The 25,410-nt window shown below is 37.9% G+C and overlaps 3 protein-coding genes across 7 annotated transcripts in view; 2 read left to right on the forward strand and 1 right to left on the reverse strand.

Moving 5' to 3' along the window:
• LOC139151840 (ciliary microtubule inner protein 4-like) lies at positions 1–6,441 on the forward strand. Of its 4 annotated transcripts, none has more exons than XM_070724851.1 (4): positions 1–124; positions 632–1,780; positions 2,885–2,978; positions 4,016–6,441. In XM_070724851.1, the coding sequence occupies exons 2-3, from the start codon at positions 775–777 to the stop codon at positions 2,965–2,967; spliced, it is 1,089 nt and encodes a 362-aa protein (XP_070580952.1). In that variant the 5' UTR covers positions 1–124; positions 632–774; the 3' UTR covers positions 2,968–2,978; positions 4,016–6,441. The 4 variants fall into 4 exon arrangements, with proteins under 4 accessions (XP_070580952.1, XP_070580950.1, XP_070580954.1 ...); XM_070724853.1 differs by having other exon boundaries at positions 2–107; XM_070724849.1 differs by lacking the exon at positions 2,885–2,978.
• Positions 4,788–19,677, reverse strand: LOC139151841 (ADP-ribosylhydrolase ARH1-like). Of its 2 annotated transcripts, none has more exons than XM_070724854.1 (10): positions 19,509–19,677; positions 15,469–15,673; positions 15,051–15,104; positions 13,656–13,754; positions 12,664–12,739; positions 11,022–11,209; positions 10,805–10,901; positions 9,949–10,122; positions 9,508–9,661; positions 4,788–8,157 (listed from the first exon to the last, which is right to left on the reverse strand). In XM_070724854.1, the coding sequence occupies exons 2-10, from the start codon at positions 15,641–15,643 to the stop codon at positions 8,095–8,097; spliced, it is 1,080 nt and encodes a 359-aa protein (XP_070580955.1). In that variant the 5' UTR covers positions 15,644–15,673; positions 19,509–19,677; the 3' UTR covers positions 4,788–8,094. The 2 variants fall into 2 exon arrangements, with proteins under 2 accessions (XP_070580955.1, XP_070580956.1); XM_070724855.1 differs by having other exon boundaries at positions 5,842–8,157; positions 19,513–19,674.
• Positions 19,668–25,410, forward strand: part of LOC139151842 (centrosomal protein 20-like) — a 9,351-nt gene continuing 3,608 nt past the window's right edge. Inside the window, exons 1-3 of the mRNA XM_070724856.1 lie at positions 19,668–19,806; positions 23,222–23,419; positions 24,193–24,277. Of these exons, the coding sequence (XP_070580957.1) occupies positions 19,779–19,806; positions 23,222–23,419; positions 24,193–24,277 (311 nt within the window). The 5' untranslated portion in view covers positions 19,668–19,778. The remainder of the gene's footprint in view (positions 19,807–23,221; positions 23,420–24,192; positions 24,278–25,410) is intronic.

Genomic DNA, 25,410 nt, shown 5'->3' on the forward strand with positions numbered 1-25,410 from the left:
GGCCTTAGCAACCGCGTACGCTGACTTGAGCTTAGCAGCCAGCTTGACACTCAGCCCTGCTCAGACTGCGACACTGTGCAGCATAGCTAACCCGTTATCGCCGAAAGGTAATAGACATATCTTGGTGAGTAGATAGAAAGAATCTTAGGTACACACCATTTTGATAAGTGGAAGATTTAATCCAATTGTAATTCCAGTTGTCTCGTGTTTTACCTGTCCACGGGTAATATTTCGATGAAACTCAGTTCTTTTCAATAATTCATGCTCTCTGAAACTGGGGTGTGTAAACTAATGCATGCCCGCTTAGATTGGGCGATGCAGTTCCCTTGCGACCACAAAAGTATCAGAGTTTACGTCTACCGATAAATCGTATTACATTGGAGATTTTAATGAAAAACGTTACTCGTTTGCACATAAGTATATGATTATTAGCTGAGAGAAAGAGAGAGAGAGAACAAGCGTCATCACTTTTTTCATTTATTCTCATACTTTCTGTCAATGTAGTCATGCCTATGTAGTACATATGTCACGTCTATGTGCCACCTCCATATTTGCACTTGGTTGCTTAACCCCTTGAGGAAATTTTTTGCTAAGTTCGAGTGTGATCGTTTTTATTATTCACTGTTGTCAGAATATCGAATACGGGTCTGCTATGGCTACACCAGTTTAACCAAGGAAGACAGGTAGAATGGACAGTTTATCATTGAGCGCCAGTGACCACCTGTTGATATAAGTTAGAAACTTCAAAGTTAAACGCGTCCAACTTCTTTGAACATGGCTGCTAAAACTTACATGGACTTGAAAGCAAAGCGTTCGAAGGCTGTAGCTCCTAGGACGTTGTTTGGAACCAATGTAGAAATCAAAAGAGACGGAGATACTCCAGGAAGAACAACACCCATCAAGCAAACGCCCAAGAAAAGGGGACCAGTAGGACTAGAGAAATTGATGAAATACCAACAGCCTGGTGATTCAGAAAGACTTTTTGAAAGTCAAGTTGATTATAAGAAACAGTGGCAATCAACTAGTCATGCAAAGGAAAAACTTAGGGAAGTGGAACAGAATGCGTTGTTCTTCAACCCCGATCCTCATACGCTGGGATCTCACCAGGTGAGGGAGCCGTTCAAACCAGCGCACATCACAGATGCAAACCCATATAAAACTGACGTCAAATTATCTGCTACTGATATAGCTCACCCAGAACTGTTTAACAATGTTGGGTTAGGGGGCAGGGGTGATTACAATTATGACTCCTACCGGAATCCAAGACTTCGGGATAATTCTGGCTATAAACATACCGGGCATGCACTCGGAAAGAGCGGAAGATTAGCATATAGTGGAAACAGCAGAACCGGAATCGGGGTATCAGCCAATCCAGGACAAGGAGAATACTACTCTCCAATTACACAGTCTAATAAACAGGCACCAAGGAGAGCACATTCACAAACAAATGGTCACGTCCCAGCCAACATCCGTCACAGATACGGCACACAAATAATGGCCGACTTAGTTGGGGATGAGAAGCAAATATCAGAGGGAGTGGAAGGCATGCGGACACCAGTGAGGAAACCCAGAACACAGAACGAGGTCGAGTCAGACAGAAAGCTGGTGCAAACCAGCCAAGGTTACCAAGCACTGAGCAACCACTTACGATACGACCACTTCTCAGGTGTTCCACTGAACGAGATACGCAGTCTGAACACAGACTCCTACACTGAAGATGTATTCAAAGCAGCTGAACGCCAATATCCTCCCAAGTTTGCCATACTGAGAAATGAAGATAGTAAGTTTTTTTTTATTTTCTTTACATAACACTGGAGACTAAAAGGATGATTTGAAACACTGTGATTTAGCCACATTTTATCACCAATCCTCCCTATGTTTACTCCATGTCTGTTTTCCAATTCCCTTAACACTACTGACACATAAACAACCCTTGTATAACCCTCATTCAACTAATAAATTTAAATTAATTTGTTTTCTGCATGAACAGCAAATGGGACCACATCCTTATAATAATAATAAGACAAGAATAACAAGCACTTTTTATACCCGATTGATTTCAACTGTTTGGTCTTTATGATTCCTTGACTCCACAACAGTCCACAGAGCCTGTCATACACTCACATGACTGTGTACAACCTTCCTGTATCTCCAATCACAAAAGAGAAATAAATGTAATCTAAGCAACTAGAAATAGCAATCAGAACTGTGCAGCAGTGCAGAAAATTCTTTAAAAAATGAAACAGAGAGACAAGCGAAAAATGGGAGAAAACACTACAAAAACCACTGCCACCAAAACACAGTGACGCTTGTACAAAAAGCCAGGTCACTGCTCTTTGTACGGTTCAGGTCTGTCATGAGTGAAGTCAGTTATTTGTTATGAGGGAGCAGTCCAGTTGATTAAAGGTTATTCATTTCTACTTAAAATAAACGACAGAACTAAAAACTTACAATCAACCCGTACTGCCTTTTGTGCCTTTGTTGTCCCCCATCACCAAAGTACAACCCAGGTATGCATTATGATTGAATACCAACAACGTCAAAGGTTGTGCGGTGTTAATGCTAACATTACTAAGCCATCTGTGGATTATTTCCAGACTTGTTGCATGCTTTTGTGTCCATAACCTAGCTGTCATATGAGGAATGCTTGAAAGTTGCTGAACAATGCCAGTTTTTTACTGCGTTCCTGAGGACAAAAGAGGGGGACACATTTGAATCTGGGTTTACTGATCAGATGTACACAATGTCTGACAATGGAACAGCATCAAATTCCTTTTCTACAGTTCTGTGCTGAAAGTGTTTAATTTCACACAACAAAAACAAAAAAAAATTGAAAGAAAAAAAACTCAGGTTTGCATATTATTCTCTTCTTTTGCATAATTAGGCAGGTGGAATGAAGATAATGTGATTAGAGACCGAATGAAGAAAGCTTGGGATGAAGTCATGGCTAAACCTAGCAAAGAATGATATCGATCAATGTACGTGTCATATTTCTCCAACCAGATGAAATTACGTGCACTTTTCTCTTTCTCTCTGTTTTGCACAAGTTTACAACTTCTCAACTATTTGGCTTCTATTAGAGCAATGTTTGCTAGCTGCTAACTCTTCCGACTGATTTGTTAGTCTTCAATGGAAATATGTACGTTTTTTCAACAAAGATGCAAAAACGAATTTGAAATCACTCAGGTTAATAAACTAAAGTAAACTGCAACATGTCTTTCAGATAGTAACAATCTAGTTCTTGTCATTCAAAGTTAATCAATTTCTTTCTTGTTCTACGGTTTACATGGCTTTCTTACAAACATCTGACAATAGGTTTTAGATCTGACGAAGAATTCTCTGTATTGATTGTAACGCTGATGACAATACATAACGTTTAAGCTTGGTCCATCCTTTCAGTGAAGTAGAAACAACTCAAAAGACACAGTTCTTTATGAGACACAATACGTTGTTGTTTTTTTCTTTCTAGTTGCTTAGATTACAAGGTTGCATTCTCAACTTTTATCTTCACATACGTCATTTTCTTTTCTTGTCTATCCATCACATTTAGAGCTTTTGTGATTTGGTCGCAGTATCCTTGAATAAACAGAGGCTGAACCAGAAACTTTTCAATCATCCAATGAAATCTACAGCAAACTACTCCATAAATGTATACGGACAAGAGTTTACTGAAGAAATAATGGAATTAGGCAACCAAACTATGCCAATTATTTGTACTTGCTTATAGAACATTCAAGTGATAATTTTCTTGCAAATGTATAGTAAGTCAAGAGTAAGTCTAAAACAACAGTAGTTCCACATACTTTTTAAAAGAAGAAAAATCATTATATGTATTTGTTTGTTTTGATCCTCTCTTCTTTCTCACTCACTCACCCTGCAGCCAGATTTTCATAATGGAACTATACTGCAAAGAGTCTGCAAGCATCTTTTCCTCTGTAGAGTCTTTGTATCAACAAACACACAAATTGCATATCTCAATGTCATCATGAACTGTTTCTGTATTTGCCCTCCTCAGGTAAATGGGCCGAGAGCAATGTACTGGAACTACAGAGGAAACAAGCCTGGGGTGATTATTTCAATTCACAAGTGAAACTCGAAGCCAACTGGGACAGAAACCAGAAACGCGAGAAGGCCCCTCCCGAACCACAAAAACCCAAACCCAAGCCTAAAAAACCAAAACCACCGCCAAAGGAGAAGTCGTCGCCCGCTCCAGCCTCTGAACCGGTGCCGCCACCTGCTCCACCACCCGAGCCAACCCCGCCTGCCAAGGATGACGAGTTCTGGAACTTCTATAACAAGGGCATGTAGCCGCAAGTTATGTGTGATACTGTATTAAAAGATGCATTTGAAGTCTCAAAACTGCAGGACCTGAATGTGTCAACAATCATAGGATTTTAATTTATTTATCACTCACTGTTTTGAGACTTTGAATGTTTCTTACTCAGGCAAAGTATTTCAAAATATACATGTTTCCAGGCAAAGAGACATCAGAGAAAACAATGAACTGTACAAATACATGCATTAAGAGAAAGAATAACAACTCAAATTAGACTCTTTCAGAATGCTAACAAAATTGATTTTTTAACCAGTATCATGATACTCAGACCATTGAAAAAAGTATGATTACCGGGTTACATGAATTTTGGAAAACTTGGGCAACCTGACCCATACATGTAACTGTAGCAGTGAATATCACCAAAGCTTTGCACACACAGATCTCTCTAAGACACGTACAATCTGGTGTGGTTAACACATCTTTGATATTGTCTTTGATGTAATGAAAAAACTTGATTATTCTGCAGTTGCATGGGTGGGGGAGTTGAGATAGGCATGGCTGGTCCTTTAGGTCAGATGCTTCAGCAGTTGTCCCAAAGGACCAGCTACTCTGGAATTAACTAATGTGAAATAGGTAAGGAGGCTGTTGGATGGTGGCATCGTACAGGCGATAGAGACTCCTAAAAGTGTATGCAATCATGCTTGTTGGGAACACACCAATATACAATCTACATGAAGATCTTTCTCTGGAGTGAAATTGAAAATACAAGTATTTAGTGATTAGGAAAAGTAGATATGTTGAATAATCTACTGATTATGATGACGTATGAAAGAAAATTTGCCACAGCAATGGGACATGATTGATACACTGCACTGATAATTCATACCAGTACATTGTGACTCGAAACTGAGTGGTAAACCCTAATTTAGTGTTTTGCAAATCATGTATCAAATCCACATGACTTTTCATGATAAATTTGTGACAATTTGGCATTGTGATTTTTGGTGTATGTGAACTCCTCAGGTATCACATTATTGCCTTGATGAATGGCTTTGAAATGCAGCTTACTCAAAGGGCTGTTGACCATTTGTAAATAATGATAACATATATTATATATCTGTCAAATTTAGTGTGTGTGTGGGTAGAATCTATGGTGCCCTCTAGCAAAACGTAACAGACTTATTCTAATAACCGTAACAATTTTTTTTTTCCTTCTCTGAATTGGCTAGGTTGTACTTGCCATACAAAGGAAACGCGGGTAACAGGGTAAACTAGCTGAATTTCATTTGTCGAATCGTTTTGATTTACTGAAACATGTTCAACAACATTTGCATAGATGTGAGATTTATCCCATTTCACCCTATCATCAGCACAGCATGGTTTCACATCATTTTAAATGAGAACATTGGTTGACTAAACATGTGGAACATTATTCAAAACAAGTATAGATATCAGGTGTTTGCAGATACTGAGTCAGAGATACGTGGGGTTTCATGAAGTTTGACCCCATATTGCCGTCCATATTTGCTTAACACGACTAGAAAAAAAAAATCATGAAATTGATCTTATATCAGCATTATTACATATCATAACAAAATTGTTTAACTTTATTAAAACATTCATTACAGAAATTGACTGGTAGATCAAGACATGCAGTATCCCACATATCAAAATGAATGCTTTGGTAACTTTTTCTACATTAGAAATATTTTCACCGTGCTCACCTTGACGAATAACAATAGCTCATGGAATGACTTGTGCATGCATATTAAGTTGTACGCATTTGTTGAATTTGTTGTAAATGACACAAAAATTTTATCTGCTGCATTGTCACAAGTCGAATATAAAAGACAAAAGAGATGTAATGTAAAAACAAGTTACATTTACAGAGATGCTGCAAATCCTTCCATCCCCTTCTATAAAAACATGACGATGCAGTGCCTTACTTTTGAAGACTAAAAGTACATAGATATGTATAATGATGTGTAAGTCACCCATTTGGCAGGCTGTCTCTATAAATCTATGCAATAAACTTTACCAGCAGTTCCTGCATGGCCTTGATTTGTGTTTGGTAAGATTGATTCAGTGTCTCAAGTTTTTGATATTTTTGTACAGAAAGCTGTACTTCCATGTGTGCCTTGAGTGAATAAAATTATGAATCAATATCTCTCAGTTTAAGTGGTTTTTTTTTCCAAATAATGAAAATGGCTTGCTCTTTACTTCAACAAAGTGGTATCTACATTGTATCTACACTGTTAAAACATCCAGCCTCAAAACCACTTATTCTCCAACTTTTTATTATAAAATTTCCATCACAGACAATATTGCTTTAAATTTTTCTGATTGAGATGTCTGGGACGGCATGTTATTAGCCAGATAGTTACAACTCTATGCAGTAAGTCAGTGTTAAAAAGAATTGCAAATCAAGAGTAGTGTGTGAAATGATGAGGTGATTGCACTATTCAGAGCTATTTCAGTGGCCTTCACGTACATCTTGATTATTTTCAGTACTTTGACCATAAATTTTCGAAAGATCTTGTGTTGAGATTTGCACATAAAATGGCTTTGGAAACTGCTTATCCTGATACCAAAAACGCTTCCATGTGTGATTCTATTCGTGTTTGTTACTGAATCTGCATACAGAAACTAGCAAAACAGCAAAGTTTTGCGATTTCACGTTCTATCTTGCTGTGATTGATTTTTCTACATGTAGTTCAGCTGCTAGCAGTGTAATTTGAATAAATTTTTATGTCAAATTACACACTAACATTGCATGAAGAGAAAAGCATGATTGAATAAGAAAATGCCCAATAAATGGCCTGGAAGATGTGTGTAACTTACTGCGTGGATTTGTAACTTTAACCAATTACTTCAGAAAGTGAAAAAAGTCAGCTGCTCAGAGGAGGAATATGTTTGGCACAGCCACAAAAAATGCATTATCTTTTTGCTTTGAGAAAGCTTGCGACACAACTTCATGTAGTGTTGTCATTCTTAGCATCATCATGGTACCCCCACAGTGTGGTATCACACAGTCCAATATGGAAATTTACCTCACATATTTACATTAGACATTGTGGTCCCATCATTGTCAATTAAAAATGATCCAAGGACAAACCTAAAAAGCACAAAGGCCTGTTTATACATTACAACAAGTCATTACACATCTCTGTACTGCTACTTGAATTAGAGATGAGAAGAACAAATTATGGCACGTCTGAATTCCAATGATTCTTTCTCCTCTCAACCTGCATACCAATATTTTAATCTGGATAGTAATTGAATGACGACAGCCTCATTTTTTCCTCTGAATGAAATGCCAGCTTGTGATATGGCAAGCTTCCTACTAAAGATTACTGAACTACCAGTATACGGTACTACTAAACTATGCTATTTTTTGATATAATGTCAGTGGTTTTGCTCATCTTATTCACAGCTGTGCAAAGTGATTTCCAGTGTACGACTTTGCCATTATTTTCATTTCTATTTCTGCTGATTCAAAAAACTAATAATCCTTCACTCTATAAGTTACCTGGTTTGGATTCCTGTGTAGTTTGGAGTTCACCGAAGATGATGCACACACTGCTAGTTTCTAGTATGACCAACTACATGTACATTTCTTGGAAAGGTAAGAAATATTACAGTAGTTGCACATCACAAAGTAATTACAATATGGACACTTTCTTAGACAATCAATATTTCCATCCTGATCAAATTATATCCCACCATTATGTTGGTTTTCATTAACTGATATTACAATCACTTTTTTGGGTAATCTATGTCTACAATGGTATATGTAGCTACTAAATTACTTGTTGGCGTCAACCACTCAGCTCAAACAACTTCTCAGCCAGCTTTACAATCCGATCATGATATTCTACGTGCTGTAAATCGAAGAGAAAAGAAAAACATGGTAAGATGATGTGGTATTAATTGTGCAATGAAACCCACTAAAGCCCCAAAAGCTGCAAATGTGTAATGAACCGATCTCAAAATATTCCCCATTTTCCAAGAGTGTTCTTTGAATAAGACCCATTAAAGACTGAAAAAGTGTATATCACTGTCATAAGTGTTGAAAGTGGCACGTAAATTCATACATTGTAACATTAGTTTAGGTTTCCCGCCATTTTCAAAAAATTAAACTCATGTGACAGAGAAAATAAAGATTACAACAACAAAATGTTGGCCATCCTGTGTTGTGCATTCAAGTAAATGCCATCATGCTTGTTTCTTTTATGATCACAATGCAGGAAATACTGCAGTTTTGTACTTTTCCTTGAGGGCACCATTTTACGAGTGCGGCACCCATTTATTACTTAACCTGTTCAAATGCGTAGGCATAGTCAAACTTAGCGAGCAGTGATAATTTTATATATGTCCTCCATTTAGCACATTAGAACTAACCAACTTCGGTTTGAAAATAAAATGATGAAAATACTGCATAAAATTTGCAGCTATTGGGACTTTAATTTACATTATCAACTCTGATACAAATCTATATCTTTCTAACTGCTGAAACTCTTTGTTGAATTACTCTTTCATTGATATAGAAAGAGAAGGTGGGTTCATTGTTGCAATTTCTATGATTATTATCATCACAAAAATGTCCACTTTCATCGGCCAGGAGTAGGAATGTACATAGTATATTGAAAGTTGAAAAAAAAATTATTATAAAAAGCACGATTATGTTGATAAGTTCCGCCTTTTGGCTTTTGATATGATTTAAGCAATCATTCTCAAGATGAATAGTTGACTGATAAGAGGTTGCAGTCACTGATACCTTAATACATATATGTAAATTTTAGATATACACTTCTGAGCATCGCCACAGGTTTACATGAGAGGACACAAGGTTCCATAATATTAGTTTATAAAAAAGCGGCATTCAGTTTATTGAACTGTGCTTTATGTACTCGAAACCCAATGATACAACTGAGAATTCTTGGCAATGTTGTATTTAACTGAAAAAAATGAAATCATATGTGGCCCTGCCTGAGTTTGCAGCAATTTTTCTTCCGCCATGGAAAGATTGACCCTGTGATCTTTCTGGTGCTGTAGATTGGTGCATACTCCCTGTCGGGCAAATGCACATGCGCTGCTGCTTTCATCCCATACTACATGTATATGGAGCCACCGCTGCTATTGAAGACATTGGCACTAAATCACACTCTGGTGGTGAAAAAGGTTAAGGCTTATCAAATATGTTAGATTACCAAGCAAGGCCCAATGCCTACCTTGTAGTTGTTTTCTGGAACTCCCTGGAAGCCGTAAAGAACACCCCACCAACATGCACCAATCACAGCAGTTGAGTCACTGTCTCCGCTGTGAAACATTGCACGGCTGCAGAACTCAGTCCAGTCATCACCGGCACCAAGCAGGGCATCATATCTAATGAAAAATTACGACATCATCAAACTTTAGAAATCGTGAAGATGGTAAAAATGTTCTGAGACAGACACAAGATATTGGACACGATGTTGGTTCATCTGTATACTACAGAAGATTGTTGTCACTTTCTGAGAAATATGCCAACATATTCTTCTGATATTGTTCTTTTCATAAATCCAGTATCTACAAGTACATGTACCGTATAAAATTTCTACTGGCAAAATTATAATGCTGATACACCTTCCTTTCATGCAGTGAAAAAATTTCAACAAAACACTTGCACTCACGCAATCATGGGTGCATCATGACCGCTGGCCCCTCCCCATCCAGCAAAGCTGAGTGATTTGTAGAAGGCGTCCCTCTCTTTGACGCCAAAGTTTTCTGGAAAGTCTGGCTGTGATTGGCCATCCTCAATCTTCCTCTGCTTCAGATAGTCTGTCCAACGGTCTACAAAGTATGACCTGCAGAGTACAATGTAGAATATGGCTCTGTAAACTGTAAGTCTGAAGCAACACAGACTTAATAGTCTAACAACTGATACATATTAGACGAGAAGAGAATTTCAATCATTCACTTCATCAGCCCTTGTCATAATAAGTCTACAGATACCTTTTCTTGTGAAAAAGATTATTCAGTAAACTCGAAGAATCTTTGCTTTTGATTCCAATCTTTCTCTGGTACTGTTTTTCACATGAACTGTATTTTTCCAAGTCTCTGCTCTGCACAAATTTAGAAAGCTCTTACTATATGCACTTGTGTTTACTGCTAGGAAGCACAGATTCCTATGACAATTTAACAAGATGCATTGAATTGGATGAAAGTAGAGGTAATTTTATATACTTTTTGTAAATTATTATTACTTTTTGGTTAACTATTACTTTCAATAAAGCATCAAATACAGCTTGTGTTGAATGCATTAATGCATGGCTATAACTCACAAAATGAAGTTCAAATTTTGCATAATTAATGCATAAATATGAAAGTCAACGTGCACTATTGTCGAATACAGGTTCATTGAAACTGAACTTGTGCTAGTTGATAAAACATTTTGGCAAGGTGAACATCAATCATAAATATGTGAAATAAAATCCCAATTTTTTAGGAGTCACAGTATCTATACAGTGAAAACCACATCAACATTACCACTGTTGGATATTGTCTTCCACATGTCTTCCAACTGATTTGATATATTCCATGGCTTTTGGAAGTGTTTCAAGTAACCCAGCACCCCATTCGATAACTAAAATGATAAAACAAAATTAGTCAATGCGACACCTTCATCTTCACTGGTCTGATTTATACACAGCACAAATGAAAAAAATAATTCTGGATCTACAGAATAATTCACGTCCTTCCTAACCTGGTTTTCCTTGTACGGCGTATGATGTGAACAAAGCTGAGGTTAAGCTGCCAAGAAATCCAGTTGGGTGATGGTGCGTCATTCGTCCACTCTCTATGCCGACACTTATCAACTCAGAGAGCTGTTCTTGTCTTGGAAAGCGCAACCCAATACACATGGCTCTCATTGCTGCCCCACATCCTCCACCCCTGAAATCAAAATAAAAAACATCATCTCCAGATTAGGTGTTGTGATAGAAAGTATTCTCAAAGCTAGATTTGTCATTTATTTCACTCAGGAACACAACAAACGTGACTGCAACTGAGACTGAAGGTACATGTATTTAAAATGAACAGAGGTTTCATCGACACACCCTAAAGAAAACAGTCTAGACACAGCTTCTTACCATGATGTGTATCATGATTGATGACCTATTATCTTTCCAAGAAATGACTCAAAGACAAAATGTACGTATTAGTTGCAATTGCTTCACCCCCTCCCCCTATACAGTATGCATTTACAGGATAATGCAACCCGATTTTCTTTTAGACTCTTCTGTTTGTGTGACAGAAGAGAAATTATCATTGTGGTTGAGTCTATTAAGAAACCAAAAAGCTATCTCTTGACGCGGTACAAATTGGGACTTTTTCTCGTTGGTGATAAACCCAGATTTGTCAAGATGTGTCTTACAGTATATGTCTGATTGTAGATCTTTGCTTTCCTGATTAACAGCAAGGGTGTTGTCATGATATATAATAGTGTTATTCTTTTTGTTATATAGGCACCATTCCCACAGATATTTTGCTAGTGTCACTAATGGGTTTGATCATGTGTCTCCATTTAGTTTATATACGATATTGCTGTTGTATTGTCCATTCTCAGTAGAAGGTGACGATTCTCGACCGACTTGGTAAATGACTTCTAGGGCATTTATGTGGAGTGACATTTCTGCTTTGCTCCACGCACATTTACCCCCATTTCTGTTCCCTTGTGTATGCCCCCCAACCCTTTGCAGGAGGCATCTGTCTTCATGGATAAATCTGGCACCAGCGGCATTATTGTACAGCACCCATGTAGGTGTTCCGTACTTATATGATTCTGTAATCATTCATTGGCAATATTCAAACCACACAAAGACTCTCACTGCTTTTTGAAGTTATCCACATTAAACTCATTACACTGAGACACAAATGTTTATCACAAATGCTATTTTATCCAAAGAATGCATGTAATTTGGATGTGAACAATCATTCACAGTGGATATCACCTCTTTCAATTCAAGAATTCTTCAATATATATTAAATAAATGGGCCTTTTTAAAGGAACAAATAATGGGAAATTTTGACAATATTTTCATCATTTTTTTCGGTAAAATGGTTCTTATTATTCTCCCTGGGATATGTCAAAATACAGCACAATGTATGTTGTGTAGTGTTCAGCGTTATTGTTGACAAATAAATTCTCCTTAAGACTAAAATTCTAACGTCAACAATAATTAGATATTACACACATAGCGATTGAACACAGCATTTTGACATCAATTTGACGGCATAGGACTAGCAAATTATATTGTACAAACAGAACTCAATATGACGCCAAAATAGATCAAAAATTTCTACCACTTGAGCTTCAAGCATTAGTACAGCTCACTACATGTACTTACCTTGGGTTGAATGGAATAGTGTAACCTTTGGGTACATTAGGTCTCAATTTATGCACTGCTGAGGTAGTTGTAAGACCTATCAAGAAACAGAAAATACTTGACATGTTGAAATGTTAAGATACCGGTATAAGTGCTTGTATGAAAATGAAAGGTTCAAGAATTCCGGTAAATGTGCATGACCTGACAGCTAGACTCTTGACAGTCCCTTTTGCCTTCTTTGCCAAAAATACCGACGTAGCCACTGTGGCAAGTGCTTTGGATTATGCTTTTCTCCACAACCGAAGTCTGAAGGTGCCAAAGATACAAGGAACTCGCTTGTGCCCAGCAAAACTTTCAAGCTGCGATGACCATCAAAGGCCAGAATGGCACAAGCAGCTAGCTGTGGACAGTCTACCTTACTAACAGAGTGCCTTCCATTACTAACAAACCCTTTGAGTCAACTATGCAATTTCTCGAAATTTCTACTCTTGTATTTGTAATACGTTAAATTTACTTGCACCAGAGGGGACCATCTTATGAGTTACTGATTTAGCTTAAAGGTCTGGTGAAATGGTCCCGTTCTTGAGACTGAATATCTGAGACACTGAGACTGCAGACATTGCAGATAGATCCATTCATGATATTTTCAATTCCAAAACATGGCAAATGTAAGACAAATTTAAACCAAAGTCTCTCAGTAATGGAATTGGATGTCATAATGAAACAGACACTGGTACATTTCTTGTTTCCAAGCAACATCATCTTCTCAATATCAAGCATATACTGGAGCAGAATCCTATCAATAATATCAACCTTGAGATTTTTCATAACACAGCAAATAAAAACAACATACTTTTAGATGTAAAGAACCGGTGCTCTGTAGGTTGTATACATTGTATATCAGGTGCTTACTGAGTAAACTACTGGTATTTTGGTTCATGAAGGATTGGTTACCTGACTCCTTCACCTTTCATTCATATCTACATGATGTGGCAGCAAGTCTATACACTTACCTGGTGCTCGGTCTCTCATATCCAGTACACAGGCCTTCTTATAATTCTCAGCTATCGTAGAAAAAAGTTCATCTCCAACAGGTTTACCTGTTGCCAAGGCTACGATGAAAACAGACGAGAAAAAGGCACACTAAGGTGATGATAACTCATGATTATCACAAAATATGAGTTAGAAGGGAAATGTCACAGAAAAGCCTAAAACAACGAATCTTAAGATGACTATTGCCGCTGGGGGTCAAATGTTTGCACGTGTCAAGTGGGTGTTTCTGAAGGCGAAACCTGTCACCTGATTTGGCTGTTTAAATTCACTTACAGGCATGTCTTCCTACACAAAGTCTTTAACATTATTGAAAAATATCCTGGCATTGTTTTCCAGGGCAGATTTGAAAAGTTCTGTCATCGAAGGTGCAAAGTGCTCACATTTCTCCCTTTGATGTAGTTTGGCTCTCTGTCCCACTGTATACAAATACCACCTACTGCCTTGCTGACAGTGACAAACACCAAGCCAGCGATAAAACTGGCATTTATTGTTTTGTAATGATATTAACCCTTTCACCCCCAGTTCCCTGTGTACAGCTCCAACTTTACCATAGAAAACAATGGATTTGGGAAAAACGATAGTGGTGAAAGGGTTAAACCTTGTAATTAGAAAGGGAAATGGTATGCTGAGAAAACAGGAATGGATTTTTGAAGAATCCAAAGTTTCACTACTATTTTTGGCACTGAAGAAACGCACTCTTGTGGTTTGTTACCGTTCTGATGATACCAATTTTGGTAGTCTGGTACATTGTGAGTGGGAAAGGTCCTGCTGATACAATGCACCATGCTGTATGATGACCAGTTCTACGATGCATTCAAACTCTCTGGCTCAGATTACAAGACTTAAGAACGTAAGTTGAGCAAACCACAGTGCCACTTAATCCTCAAATTTATCAAAAACTGCTGTAAGTTTCTGAGCAATTTTACGTGATCCTAAGAATCTTATTTATTGATGCAAAATAGGATAATTTAGAGTGGCAGTGCTCAATCCCTGGTTCTCACATTAGTGCTTGCTGACATCTACTTCTTGTGTGATGTGTGTCCTTTGTTCTGTATCTAATTAATTTGTCCTGGGACAAGGCTGATAAAAAACCTGCCCTTTTTCAAGCGATATTGTTTCAAACTGGCAAAAATATGCAATTTTAAGGGGCATAAATTCATATACACACTGTATTGAGCATTTAAGCAATAAGTCAGAAGTTGAAGAAACCGTCCCTCTAAGAATATCAGGAACCGTCTTATTGAAATGTGATACGCCCACTGAGAACCTCTACAGCCAGATACTGATAAAATTTTAAAGTTCTACATAAATTTTGAATCAGATGTTGTAGCTGCTGAAAAAATTGAAGTTCATACCTTCAGCAGTGGCTATGTGTAACACTGTGTCATCGCTGATTATCCAATCAGGTACTGTAATTGGAATAAAATGGGAAATACATTTCATAAGTGTACCAGTATGATCAGATACAGCACAATGAAATAAAGCTTAATCTCATCATGAGTACAATTTAAAAACTTCTTTATGACAATATCTTAAGAAAGTTAACATTCATGTTGGGTGGGAGTGGGGGATGAAAGATAGAGGGGTAGGAGAGGATGACATAAATAAGGTCTAACAATCTCCTCCATGTGGTAAAGTTCATAGGGGAGAGAAAGAGAGATGGAGAGAGAAAGAGACAGAGATTCTCCTTGGCTTTGTTCCCTCCTGTGGCAGCATAAATAATGACTCATAATTTTCTTCACACGACAATCACATTCAGTTTTGGGTATTTACCTTTGACTTTGATTTTTTGCAGACCACCTAATTGCTTCAGGTCTTCATGGATTTGCTCTCCACTGTGGCAAAATTCCCAAATGCCGTTTCTGTAACCGAGGGCATCGCCGGTTGCACTCAAGACCATTCCAGATATGTATTGATCAACTGTATGATTTGCTGCGGTATCAGCCATTGTTATTCAGGGATGCAAGAGCAGTATAACCTGACAGGTACATTGACCAAGAAGAATAACACTTATTTAGGTCACGCAGTATACACGTATATTTGCCATTATGGCAAATCAACTACATGTGGGTATTACAGGGTTCGAAATTAGCGGTAGTCCTGCGTCCACAGACTACCAACTCTTCTTTGGGGCTACCAAAATCCAGGAAATGGTAGCCCACACGGACTACCAAAGCCTGGGACCTGAAATTCAGTCAGTATTTTTACGACTCACTTTTCCTGACTTATAGTTGTGGTCGGAATATTCACTCGAACAGCTGAGAGGTACTACGGGGAATCGTAATACTTTCAGTAACTGGAGCGCACACCAAGAAGTCAGTTGTACTCACCACTTCAGATCTTTATTTCAAAGGAAGAGCGGCACCAAGTCCGCACTCAGGTTACAATGATTGACCAGAAAAATCTCTCCCGAATCTTAAAATCATTGGCTTTTATACATTTCATTCTACAATTATAACACGCGTTGACTTCACGTGACATACGTTCATTCCACGTGAGGTCACTCGTGTACTTTCAACGTGGTGAGGTTATTAAATCATAGATGTCGGTAAAAGGTCAAAATATGATAAATTTAAGGTGTTACAGTATTTGGCATGCAATATGTGGTCCATCACTTTAGGACTAGCTAAATGCAGTCAAACCATGGATGTAAACATTTTTTGTATACTATTTGTGTCCCGCATCCCGCATCCACAGACTACGAACTTTTCTCTGGGGCTACCAAAATCCATGAAATGGAATGGTAGCCCACACAGACTACCAAAGCTTGGAACCTAAATCTGATTAAAATCAGATGTAGAGTACGGTGACGTCTACTTATGCGTACGCGGTACTTCTGTTGCCTACGTATTGAGAGGCGACAGCAAGAGAATACCGCACACGCGTAAGTAGACGTTGCCGTACTCTAGATCTGATTTTATTCAGATTGCTGGGACCTGAAATTCAATCAGTATTTGGCATGCCATGTGTAGTCCGTCACTTTGGGACAAGCTAAATGCAGTCAAACCATGGATGTACACATTTTTTGTACACTATTTGTGTACATCCATGATTATACCTATTTCCTTGGGTATTAAGGCGACACCAAAGGATTCAAGTATGTAGGCAATGGTTGCTAAGGAAAATTTGTTAAAATCCACGAAAATATGACTTTTTGTGCATTTATTGACCCGAAGATGCAAAACAATTACACCAAATTTGAGCAGACGCATGGTTGTCGGTCATGAAATGCGTGACGTCATAGACATGCAGATTAACACTGTATGTTTTTGAAAAGATTCAGCTACTCAAAATTTGCTCAAAATCCCGTGAAATTTTACGTAATGATACATTACATACTCCTTTACAGTCCCAGGCATGGATTTTGTCGACCGTGAAAAAAACACTCTTTTGTAACGGCAAATGTCTACTTTGTTATTTCGTACAATTTTTAATCCTATTCTTAAAATTCTTGAAAGCTTTTAAACATTTGCACAAGAGCAGGAGGCAGGAGGCGATAGTGTCTAGAAAACTATTATAGAATGACTTTCACGAGCAATAGTGTGCATTTGGAACACTGCCAGCCTTAGCAATCGCGCGCGTTGAATCCTTCTGTGTCGCCTTAAAGGTGTGCTAGTTTTCACATCAAATGACTAGAAAATTCACTTCATTGGCAGAATCATGAAAAATAACCTTTTCTTGTCTGGTTAATGAAAAAGATGCCCATGAACTAAAATATGCATGGGCTACCAGCCATTTTCACCGGGCAGAAAATGGTAGCCCAAGTGGACTACCAGGGAAAAAAGTTAATTTTGAGCCCTGTATTATATTATGGTGGTATATTGTTTGTAAAAATAAATCGATCTTATATTATGGTGGTATATTGTTTGTAAAAATAAATTGATCTGATTTGTTAACAAGTGAAAATAAGGCTGCTATATTCTTGATACACCACATTTGGAACCTGTCTATGTAACCCAGAACGTGAATTTATAAATTTATCACTTTCAGAAGGGAATTACAGATTTATTGACTAAAATTGCTACACAAAATGATGAGCAAAGCTGTTGTAAAATTAGCATATGCAAACTTTTGGTTCTTTCATAAAACAGTCTGTTGCAGTGAGTCTTACACGTAGTTGTCTGCATGCAAAGAACATATGTCAGCTGTGCGGCGAACTTTGTTCAACAGTAATTATTTATATTTAGGGGCTCATGCAATATGGTAATTTTATTCAGACTTTCAGCCTGAGAAAAAACAACCCTCCAAACATTTTTCAGCAGAATTCCCTATTAAGTTAAATTTCATAGTAATACACCATCCCCGGCCCAGTGATATGTATACTACTTTGTTTTGACCAGTTGACTTCATATTTGTCCTTGTTATCACTTGTGCATATACTGTGATGATCGAACTGCTCAAAATCACTTGGGATACCTGGTCAGATGAATTTTTGCATAATTGTTGTAATGATTGTGTATATTTTTTGCTGTGTATGTTAACCTGTACAACATCCTGTTTCAAGCATAATACAAAATGCTCTGATCATCCTTTCATGTAGACGCACACAACTCAAAGCAGTGTAATATGAATTAATAATTTTTGCTGAGAGAAAATTGGATATCGTTGTATTATTCATACATGCTGTCTACACGCAAAGTGAAGCTCATACCCTTCAGAGTTGCAATTCATCATCTTAAAAAACATGAGATAAACAGTGAACTGCACTTAAAATACAATCTACTCGGTTTGGTTATTGGCCTGCTATGCATATGACAATAAGGCTTAAAAGGAAAATGCATTGTTTCCAGCATTAAAGTCCACTGTTTCCAAATTACTGCCGATCCTAAAAGAGAAATTTTGTCAAAGCCTGAGCTTTTTCAATTGTCTAACTCTTTGAACCCAATATATAATTTTATTATTTTACTATGGGGAAAGTGATACAGATGTACCATGGAATTCAAGATATGAATATGATTAAAGTTTCTTGATCACCCATAAACATGTACAGGTACTCAAAGTCCAACACCTTATAGTGAATTCAACTCTTTTTAGTTTCAACTTTTATGATTTTGCTAAAGCAGTACCCAGAACTAAAACTCTTTACATAATTCACTTTGTGCACTCCTCTCCCAAAACCATCCACCCACATTTGTGCCAAGATCCTGAACCAGGTATGGTTCATTCCTGACCGTGATTGGATCTTGATATCTATACATTCCATAGACTGAAAGATTCAGTATAGGTCTCCACTAAGTCAAACACTTAAAGTGCACTGGGCAGGGAGTTGGTGGATACCAATACACGACTTAATCTTTCAGTCTCTAAGTTCCAGGTGCAGCCAACTGGTAAATTCAGTCAATTTTACAAAATCATATCACACAACGGTTCCTTAATAAGCTGATACTGATTTTACATGTTTTTGACCTCGAGGCTTGACCTTATAATTTGCAGGGGAAAGTGAAGCCGTTCCTAACTGTTCTCCCACTAGAATATGCGAAAAATATTCCCTCCCACACAGGATGCCCTCTGCTCTCCAGCATCTATGTATGGTCTGTTCGTTGGCACTCTCACCATAACAGTTCAAGCTCCTAACTGCCCCTTTGTATTCCTCTCCCTCTACTTATTTTCCGGTACCCACCGGAATTTTCTCCCCGCCTACCGTAAAAACAGATCGATGAAACCAAAAGAACATTTGATAAATGTCACATACTAATATATACTCTCGAAAACAATACGTTCGGCTTTATGACCCTTTGATTGCTTCACAAGAGTGCAGTGACTCAGCAGGCCTCTCCAAATCTGTTCGTTGGTGCAGAAGAAAACAAACTTACCTACTCTGTTCTCTGTGAAATTATACTCCACAATTATAGCAGTGCTTCTAGGTATCAATCGTTAAGTACCGTCACATGTTAATTTTAGAATCTGACGGATACGTTTGCGTGAGTAACACCTCTGGAAATAGGTGTGAAATGACATTGATCACGACCCTTGACCTATGACCCAGGGTGACCCAAGCGTCATTACAGGAAGTAGCGCAATTTTCAAAACACTCATCCTTACCTGAGATCTCAGTTTGTCCACATATATACCACTCTTCGACGATGTCGAATGTTCAAGAACTTAAATCAGGTATGTTTGGGATAGCAATTCGATCACGTTGAGACATAAATTTCTGCCGATCGAATACTGCATATTTTGTGAAAGCACAAATCCTCGGCAGCAGCAGAATAATGTGCACTACGCTTGCTGTGACATGTCCAGTGTGTACGTTAGTAACATGATCAAGCTATGTTAGCTGGTCGAGCTTGGGCATTTAAACTCAATTGCCTTCAAATTACAGTCCTTTTAATACTGAACATAACAAACTTGATGGACCCATACTATTTTACCAAATTGAAAATCAAAATTGCTAGCAGACTCTATTTAAATACAGTTGGATTTATATTAGTTGCCTAGCTGTTGTAGCGTATAGAGACTTGTTGTATTTGAATGATGTTTTTTGAACTTTGGAGGACCCACAACTCATAAGATCTCAGGGTCGATCTTGTAGCTCACATCATTGGAGTTGAGTAGTTGGATCAAAATTAACATCTGAGCTGATTGCATCATCACATTTTAAAGTGGATGGATGGCCATTGTGGCTAAAAGGCACCATGACTCATGAGAGTTGTATCCTCAAAAGTACAGATCTCAGCTAGAAAAACACGCAGGGAGTGAAGCTTTCGAACAGGTCAGGCCTACTGCTTTTGTGAAAGATATTCTCAAGAAACTGAAAACAGGAGTTTTTTTGAGTTAACTACACATGGTATCTCCAAAAAAAAAAAAAAAAACTAGCAAAATTCTGAGGGGGAAACATTGATATACAGTGTTCTCCCTGAATAAGGTAACAGGGGCATGGCGCCCTCTTGTACATTCCGGATGCCCCCTTGCCACAAATGAATTATGAGATTTATTTTTAAAAAAATAAAACAATGAAATTTTCAGAAAAAAAGTTGACAGTTGAAAGGTTGACAAGCAGAATGCAAGTATTTGATTCGATCATGCAGGCTGCAAACGTAAAATTTTCTCATTAATCTTGCAAATCTTGCGAGTTTGTCATGTCATCTTAGATCATAAGCAGATGTGCAACTCATCAATGAAGGCCATGTTTGCATGACACAGGCAGTAATGTTAGATGACTTATTTGGCTGAGTAAATATTATAGTCTCGACTTCAGAGCTCATTGGCTTGGCTCTTGCATAATAATCATAGAAAAGTGCACCGCAGGCATTGGGGAGTGTGACTTAGCATTGAGTCATGAGGCGACGAAAGCAAGTCGCAAAGCAATGAGGTCTAGACTACTGATTTCCACATTCCAAGATAGTTATACTCACTAATCAAATAGCTCTATCAACATTTGAGACAGGTGAAACTTCATGCATATTCAATAGAAGGAGGAGCTTCTACAAAGAGCAAGATGTAACTGACAGAGTCAGTAAACTCGTCACAATTGACTTTACGCAATCAAATGACATATTGATCATAAGTAAAGACTTTCAGGGATTTCTTGAATTTACGGACGTCCGGACGTACCACAAGACTTCTAACATATCAGGCACAGCAGCTAGTCCTAAGTAGCAAAAAATGGAGCCGACAGCAGAACTGAAAAAAGCAATATTAGATTGTGGCAGAGAAAAACTGTCGATAGTGTTTCTAAGGGACAAGCAGGTTGACGCAGTTGTTGCATTTTTTAAATGGAAAAGATGTGTTCGTTAACTTGCCGACTTGGATACGCAAAGTCTGTTGTCTTTCAGGTTGCACCGTTATGCTACAATACATAGAAAGAGTTATAACAACTCAAATCCATTGCTGTGGTTGAGTCTCCTTTAGTGGCTTTGATGAAAGACCAAGTAAATTTTCTGCAGCAACACAAGGTTGATGCATGGAGCAAGTCCGTTTCTAGCTCCATGGTTGATGCTATATATTTACATGATTTAGGGTACAGTAGCATTAAACTAAGTCAAGGGTCGTATATAAAATTTTAATTTGGTGCTCTGCCTGCCAAGTTGGCATCATCTTGATGGAATGCAGTGGTTAGTCTCCAGACCCTTGGTCATTTCGCTCCACAACATGTCTGTCCCTACCGCCAGGGGCGCACTTTACTTTGATTGTTTAAATTGCGTCAGTGAAGCGAACAAGGTCTAGAAAGCGAGACTAAGTAAACATGCCAAGGAGCGTGAGGGTAACCCAGGACAGCACAGTATACTGAAGTTTTTCTAGGAGGTTAGAATTTTGCTTGTATATTCCCTCCCAAAGCTAAACGACCTACTGGGTATTTTTTGGCTCAGCCCGGACGTGTATCAGGCTGAGAACACGTGAGTGTTATGATAATAATGTATTTGGACATCGGTGAATTGGTGAATACGTCTGTTGCTATTTTTCCATTTTCAAAAAGTGTAATCTTCATTGAAATCAGTGAACTGAAATGAAATTTTTGGAGTACTGCCCCAGATTTCTTTTCCTTTTGGTTTTTTATACAAAAAAAATCTGAAAAAATACTTCCCAAGTGCCACCATAATTTTTCAAAAGCTGCACCTGCTATTACCCAAATATTGTCAGTCAGTATACGTCTTGCAACACACCTCGTCTATTTTTCTCACTGAAAAATAGAGAAAGTTAATTCTTTCACAAGCCAATGTTTCTAGGGTGTGCTTTTAATGAGTAGATGGTACTTTCAAACTTATTATGTTCTCTGAAAAGGTATCTGGTCAGTCTGACTAGATAACTGTTCAGAGAACATAACTGTTAAGTAGTTACTGAATTATTGCATGTACACCAGTGCACAGTAAGTGAGGCTACCGACAATTCTCCATGATCCGTACACACGGAGATCACTCACTGAACTGAAGCAAATTTCTTCTGTACACAGAACAGCTTGGTCCATATTTCAAAATTCTGGGACCATAGTTTTGAAAATCATAATTCTCTAATTTCTCACTGTGAATAATGAGAAGATCAACCCATTTTTCACGGATGAGATAGCAATTTTGTGATTTTGTCAACATAGTTTTTGGACAGCCATATGCAATATTTTCAAGGAAACTAAGGGAATAAGTTGCATCTGTGTTGTCAAAAGAAAGGGTATTGATTTTTTTGAATGTTTGTAACAAAGGAAATTAACATGTCTGACAGGTGGTATGATTAGACCATCTTAGTTGCTGATAACTTTACCTTGACAAGTGTACAATTTTTAGCACCTTCAAACATCAAATTCTTATTCAATTTACTCCTGAATCTTAAACATGATCAAAAATTTTGGACCATAGTTTTAACTAATAATTCTAAAATCAAATTTTAAGTTTCAAATTGTTCAGAAACTGATAAAATTGAAGAAGCCTTTGGCAAATAATGTCTGAGCACACAAATCAAGGGGAATTGTGGGTAGTCTCACTTACTGTGCAGTGCCAAAATGCAAAATGACAGACAGAGATAAGACAGAGATAATGACATGGCACAGATAATGAATTTGGTGCGTCATGAAATTTTATTTTCTATCGCTGTGTAGTGCTGAAAGAAACCCTGGAAAACAGAGGTGCACTCGGCCAAATCAAAGCCAGAATCCGTGCTGAAATCTTCAATGCGTTAGACGACCAGACAGATCCCAGACCACCCCTCAGCAATGAAAATATGTTAATTAATGAATTAATCAGAGAATACATGGAATTCAACAAATACAAGTATTCAGAATCAGTATTTTTAGCAGGTAAGACAGAGTTGTTTGTCGTGGGAGTTGCTCCCCTAAATGTCACAGAAATATCCCATAGGAATGCCATCAACGTCTGGTGAGACGACATCCCATAGGATTCCAATATAGGATATTGGGGAGACTGGTGAGATGATAACCCGTAGGAGTCTTAGAGGATATTGTCTCACCGGAAACCTCAGCAGGGATTCCCCTTGGACCTTTGCAGGATTTCATTTGTAATTTTAAACACATCAACATGTGCTCGGTATTGTCTCATAGAAAATCGCATGACAATCCTATTAGACTGTTTCTTGTCCTGCGGTAATCCTATTGGAGTCCCATGAGGTAATGTTGTAAGAGCATTAAACCCAGAAAAGTGAGACATCGCAGAGTAAAGTCTGTGCTATAAATATGATCTCAGATAACCTTTGCTCAGTGTGGAAATGATGTACAACAAGATATCTTCTAAGTCAAAAACTCTTGGTTAATTTAGGAATTTCTAGAAATTTCTTGGCATCAACCCTATATCAGTACATGTACATGTAATATGTAAATTCTTTTCCTCGTTGAGAGAGAACGTTCATTCAGTGGTATGTCAATTTGACTTTGAGGGCACACTGACCTTGGTTCAACTTTGTTCAAGGGTAAAGAGCAATTTACTCCAGCCACAAAAGAAAAAAAATTAAAGGATTAATGAAACATGTGCAGAAGAACAAATGATGTGTTGCATTGTATTATTCGATATTCAAACATGACAGTATTTTTTTCGCTGATTCTTTATATCTACACAGAATCTGGGCAGCCGACAACACCATTAGACAGACAGTTCCTTTCAAAAGAATTAAACATTGCAGAGGACAGGGACACAGCAACAGTGTAAGTCCAGCTGATGCAATGATTGTCCAATTCTGACAATATATAGTCACAGATAGATAGTTTGCATGAAAGTAACCTGTTCAAAAGATGGTTCATAAACACAATGTCAGTATAGTACCATTATAGCCATTATTCTTCAAAAGGTTGACATTGCATCTGTTACATACCTAGCAGAACTTTGTTCTGCCCTGATATCACTCATGAAGACTTGATTTTTTGAAACTGGAAAATAATTTAGTCAATACATTTTTTTGGAATGAATAGTCAAGGACACAAGAATTACAAATGTGAGAAACAGATAGTGATTTTCATTGATATTTCATTACATCAGGACTATGATGTCAGATAAATACAGATAAATACAGTAGCAGCCAACCAGACTATTTCAAGAAATTGTGACCTGTGGTATTTTCAGTCTTTTTAAGTGTAAATATTGTAAAGTGTAAATTTGGGTAAAAGAAAGATTTTGAGGGGCACGTACAGGCTGCTCATCAACTGCATTTCCACTGCAACAGTAAAAGGTTCCCCTCTCACTAAATATTTTCCCGTCTCCCCTCCAAACAATCAAAACTCCCCACTTCTATCTCCCAGTCACTAGTACTCCTGGACTGAAAGATCTGTCACTCAAGGATGCTCCCTACCTTCCCCTCCTCTTACAGTATAGAGCGCCCTCGAGTGACAGATCTTCCAGTCTATAGAGCTCCCCACTGCCCTCTCATCAACATGTGATCTTGTCCTTTTCACAAAAGTGTGCCATCTTACAGGCTCGTAAAAATTTCTTTTCACTTTGGACTGAACAACTCATTCCCAATAAAGTTTCATTGGATGCTGTCACCCACTGTGAAATTAAAACAAAAATGTGTACCACCCACTGATGAAAAAAGAATTGCCCTTATCCCTGCCCACTGATAGAATAAATTATCAGTCTTCTCACCTCTGAACCACCTTCAAAGACCTTTTTGACAAACATTTCCATTTGCTGCCCCTGTGCATCACTCATATTCAGGCTGTCAGCTTTTCACTTGATGACAGAAATGAGTTAACAATCTGAAGACTATTATACATGATACAGAAAGTGTAAGTGATAAACTCTGAGAAAATAGAGCGAACTTTTTGCCATTTTAGTGTTTCTC

This window comes from Ptychodera flava, chromosome 15 (genome assembly GCF_041260155.1).
Source record: "Ptychodera flava strain L36383 chromosome 15, AS_Pfla_20210202, whole genome shotgun sequence".
In the NCBI taxonomy this organism is placed as follows: domain Eukaryota; kingdom Metazoa; phylum Hemichordata; class Enteropneusta; family Ptychoderidae; genus Ptychodera; species Ptychodera flava.

Bases quoted from the DNA above. Each gene is read 5' to 3' on its own strand.
- LOC139151840 (XM_070724849.1), top strand. From the start codon at position 775: ATGGCTGCTAAAACTTACATGGACTTGAAAGCAAAGCGTTCGAAGGCT. The intron at 1,781-4,015 runs GTAAGTTTTTTT...TGCCCTCCTCAG, and splicing joins CATACTGAGAAATGAAGATA to GTAAATGGGCCGAGAGCAAT.
- LOC139151841 (XM_070724854.1), bottom strand. From the start codon at position 15,643: ATGGCTGATACCGCAGCAAATCATACAGTTGATCAATACATATCTGGA. The intron at 12,740-13,655 runs GTAAGTGTATAG...GTTTCTTGATAG, and splicing joins TATGAGAGACCGAGCACCAG to GTCTTACAACTACCTCAGCA. The intron at 11,210-12,663 runs GTAAGTACATGT...TTTTGATTTCAG, and splicing joins ACTATTCCATTCAACCCAAG to GGGTGGAGGATGTGGGGCAG.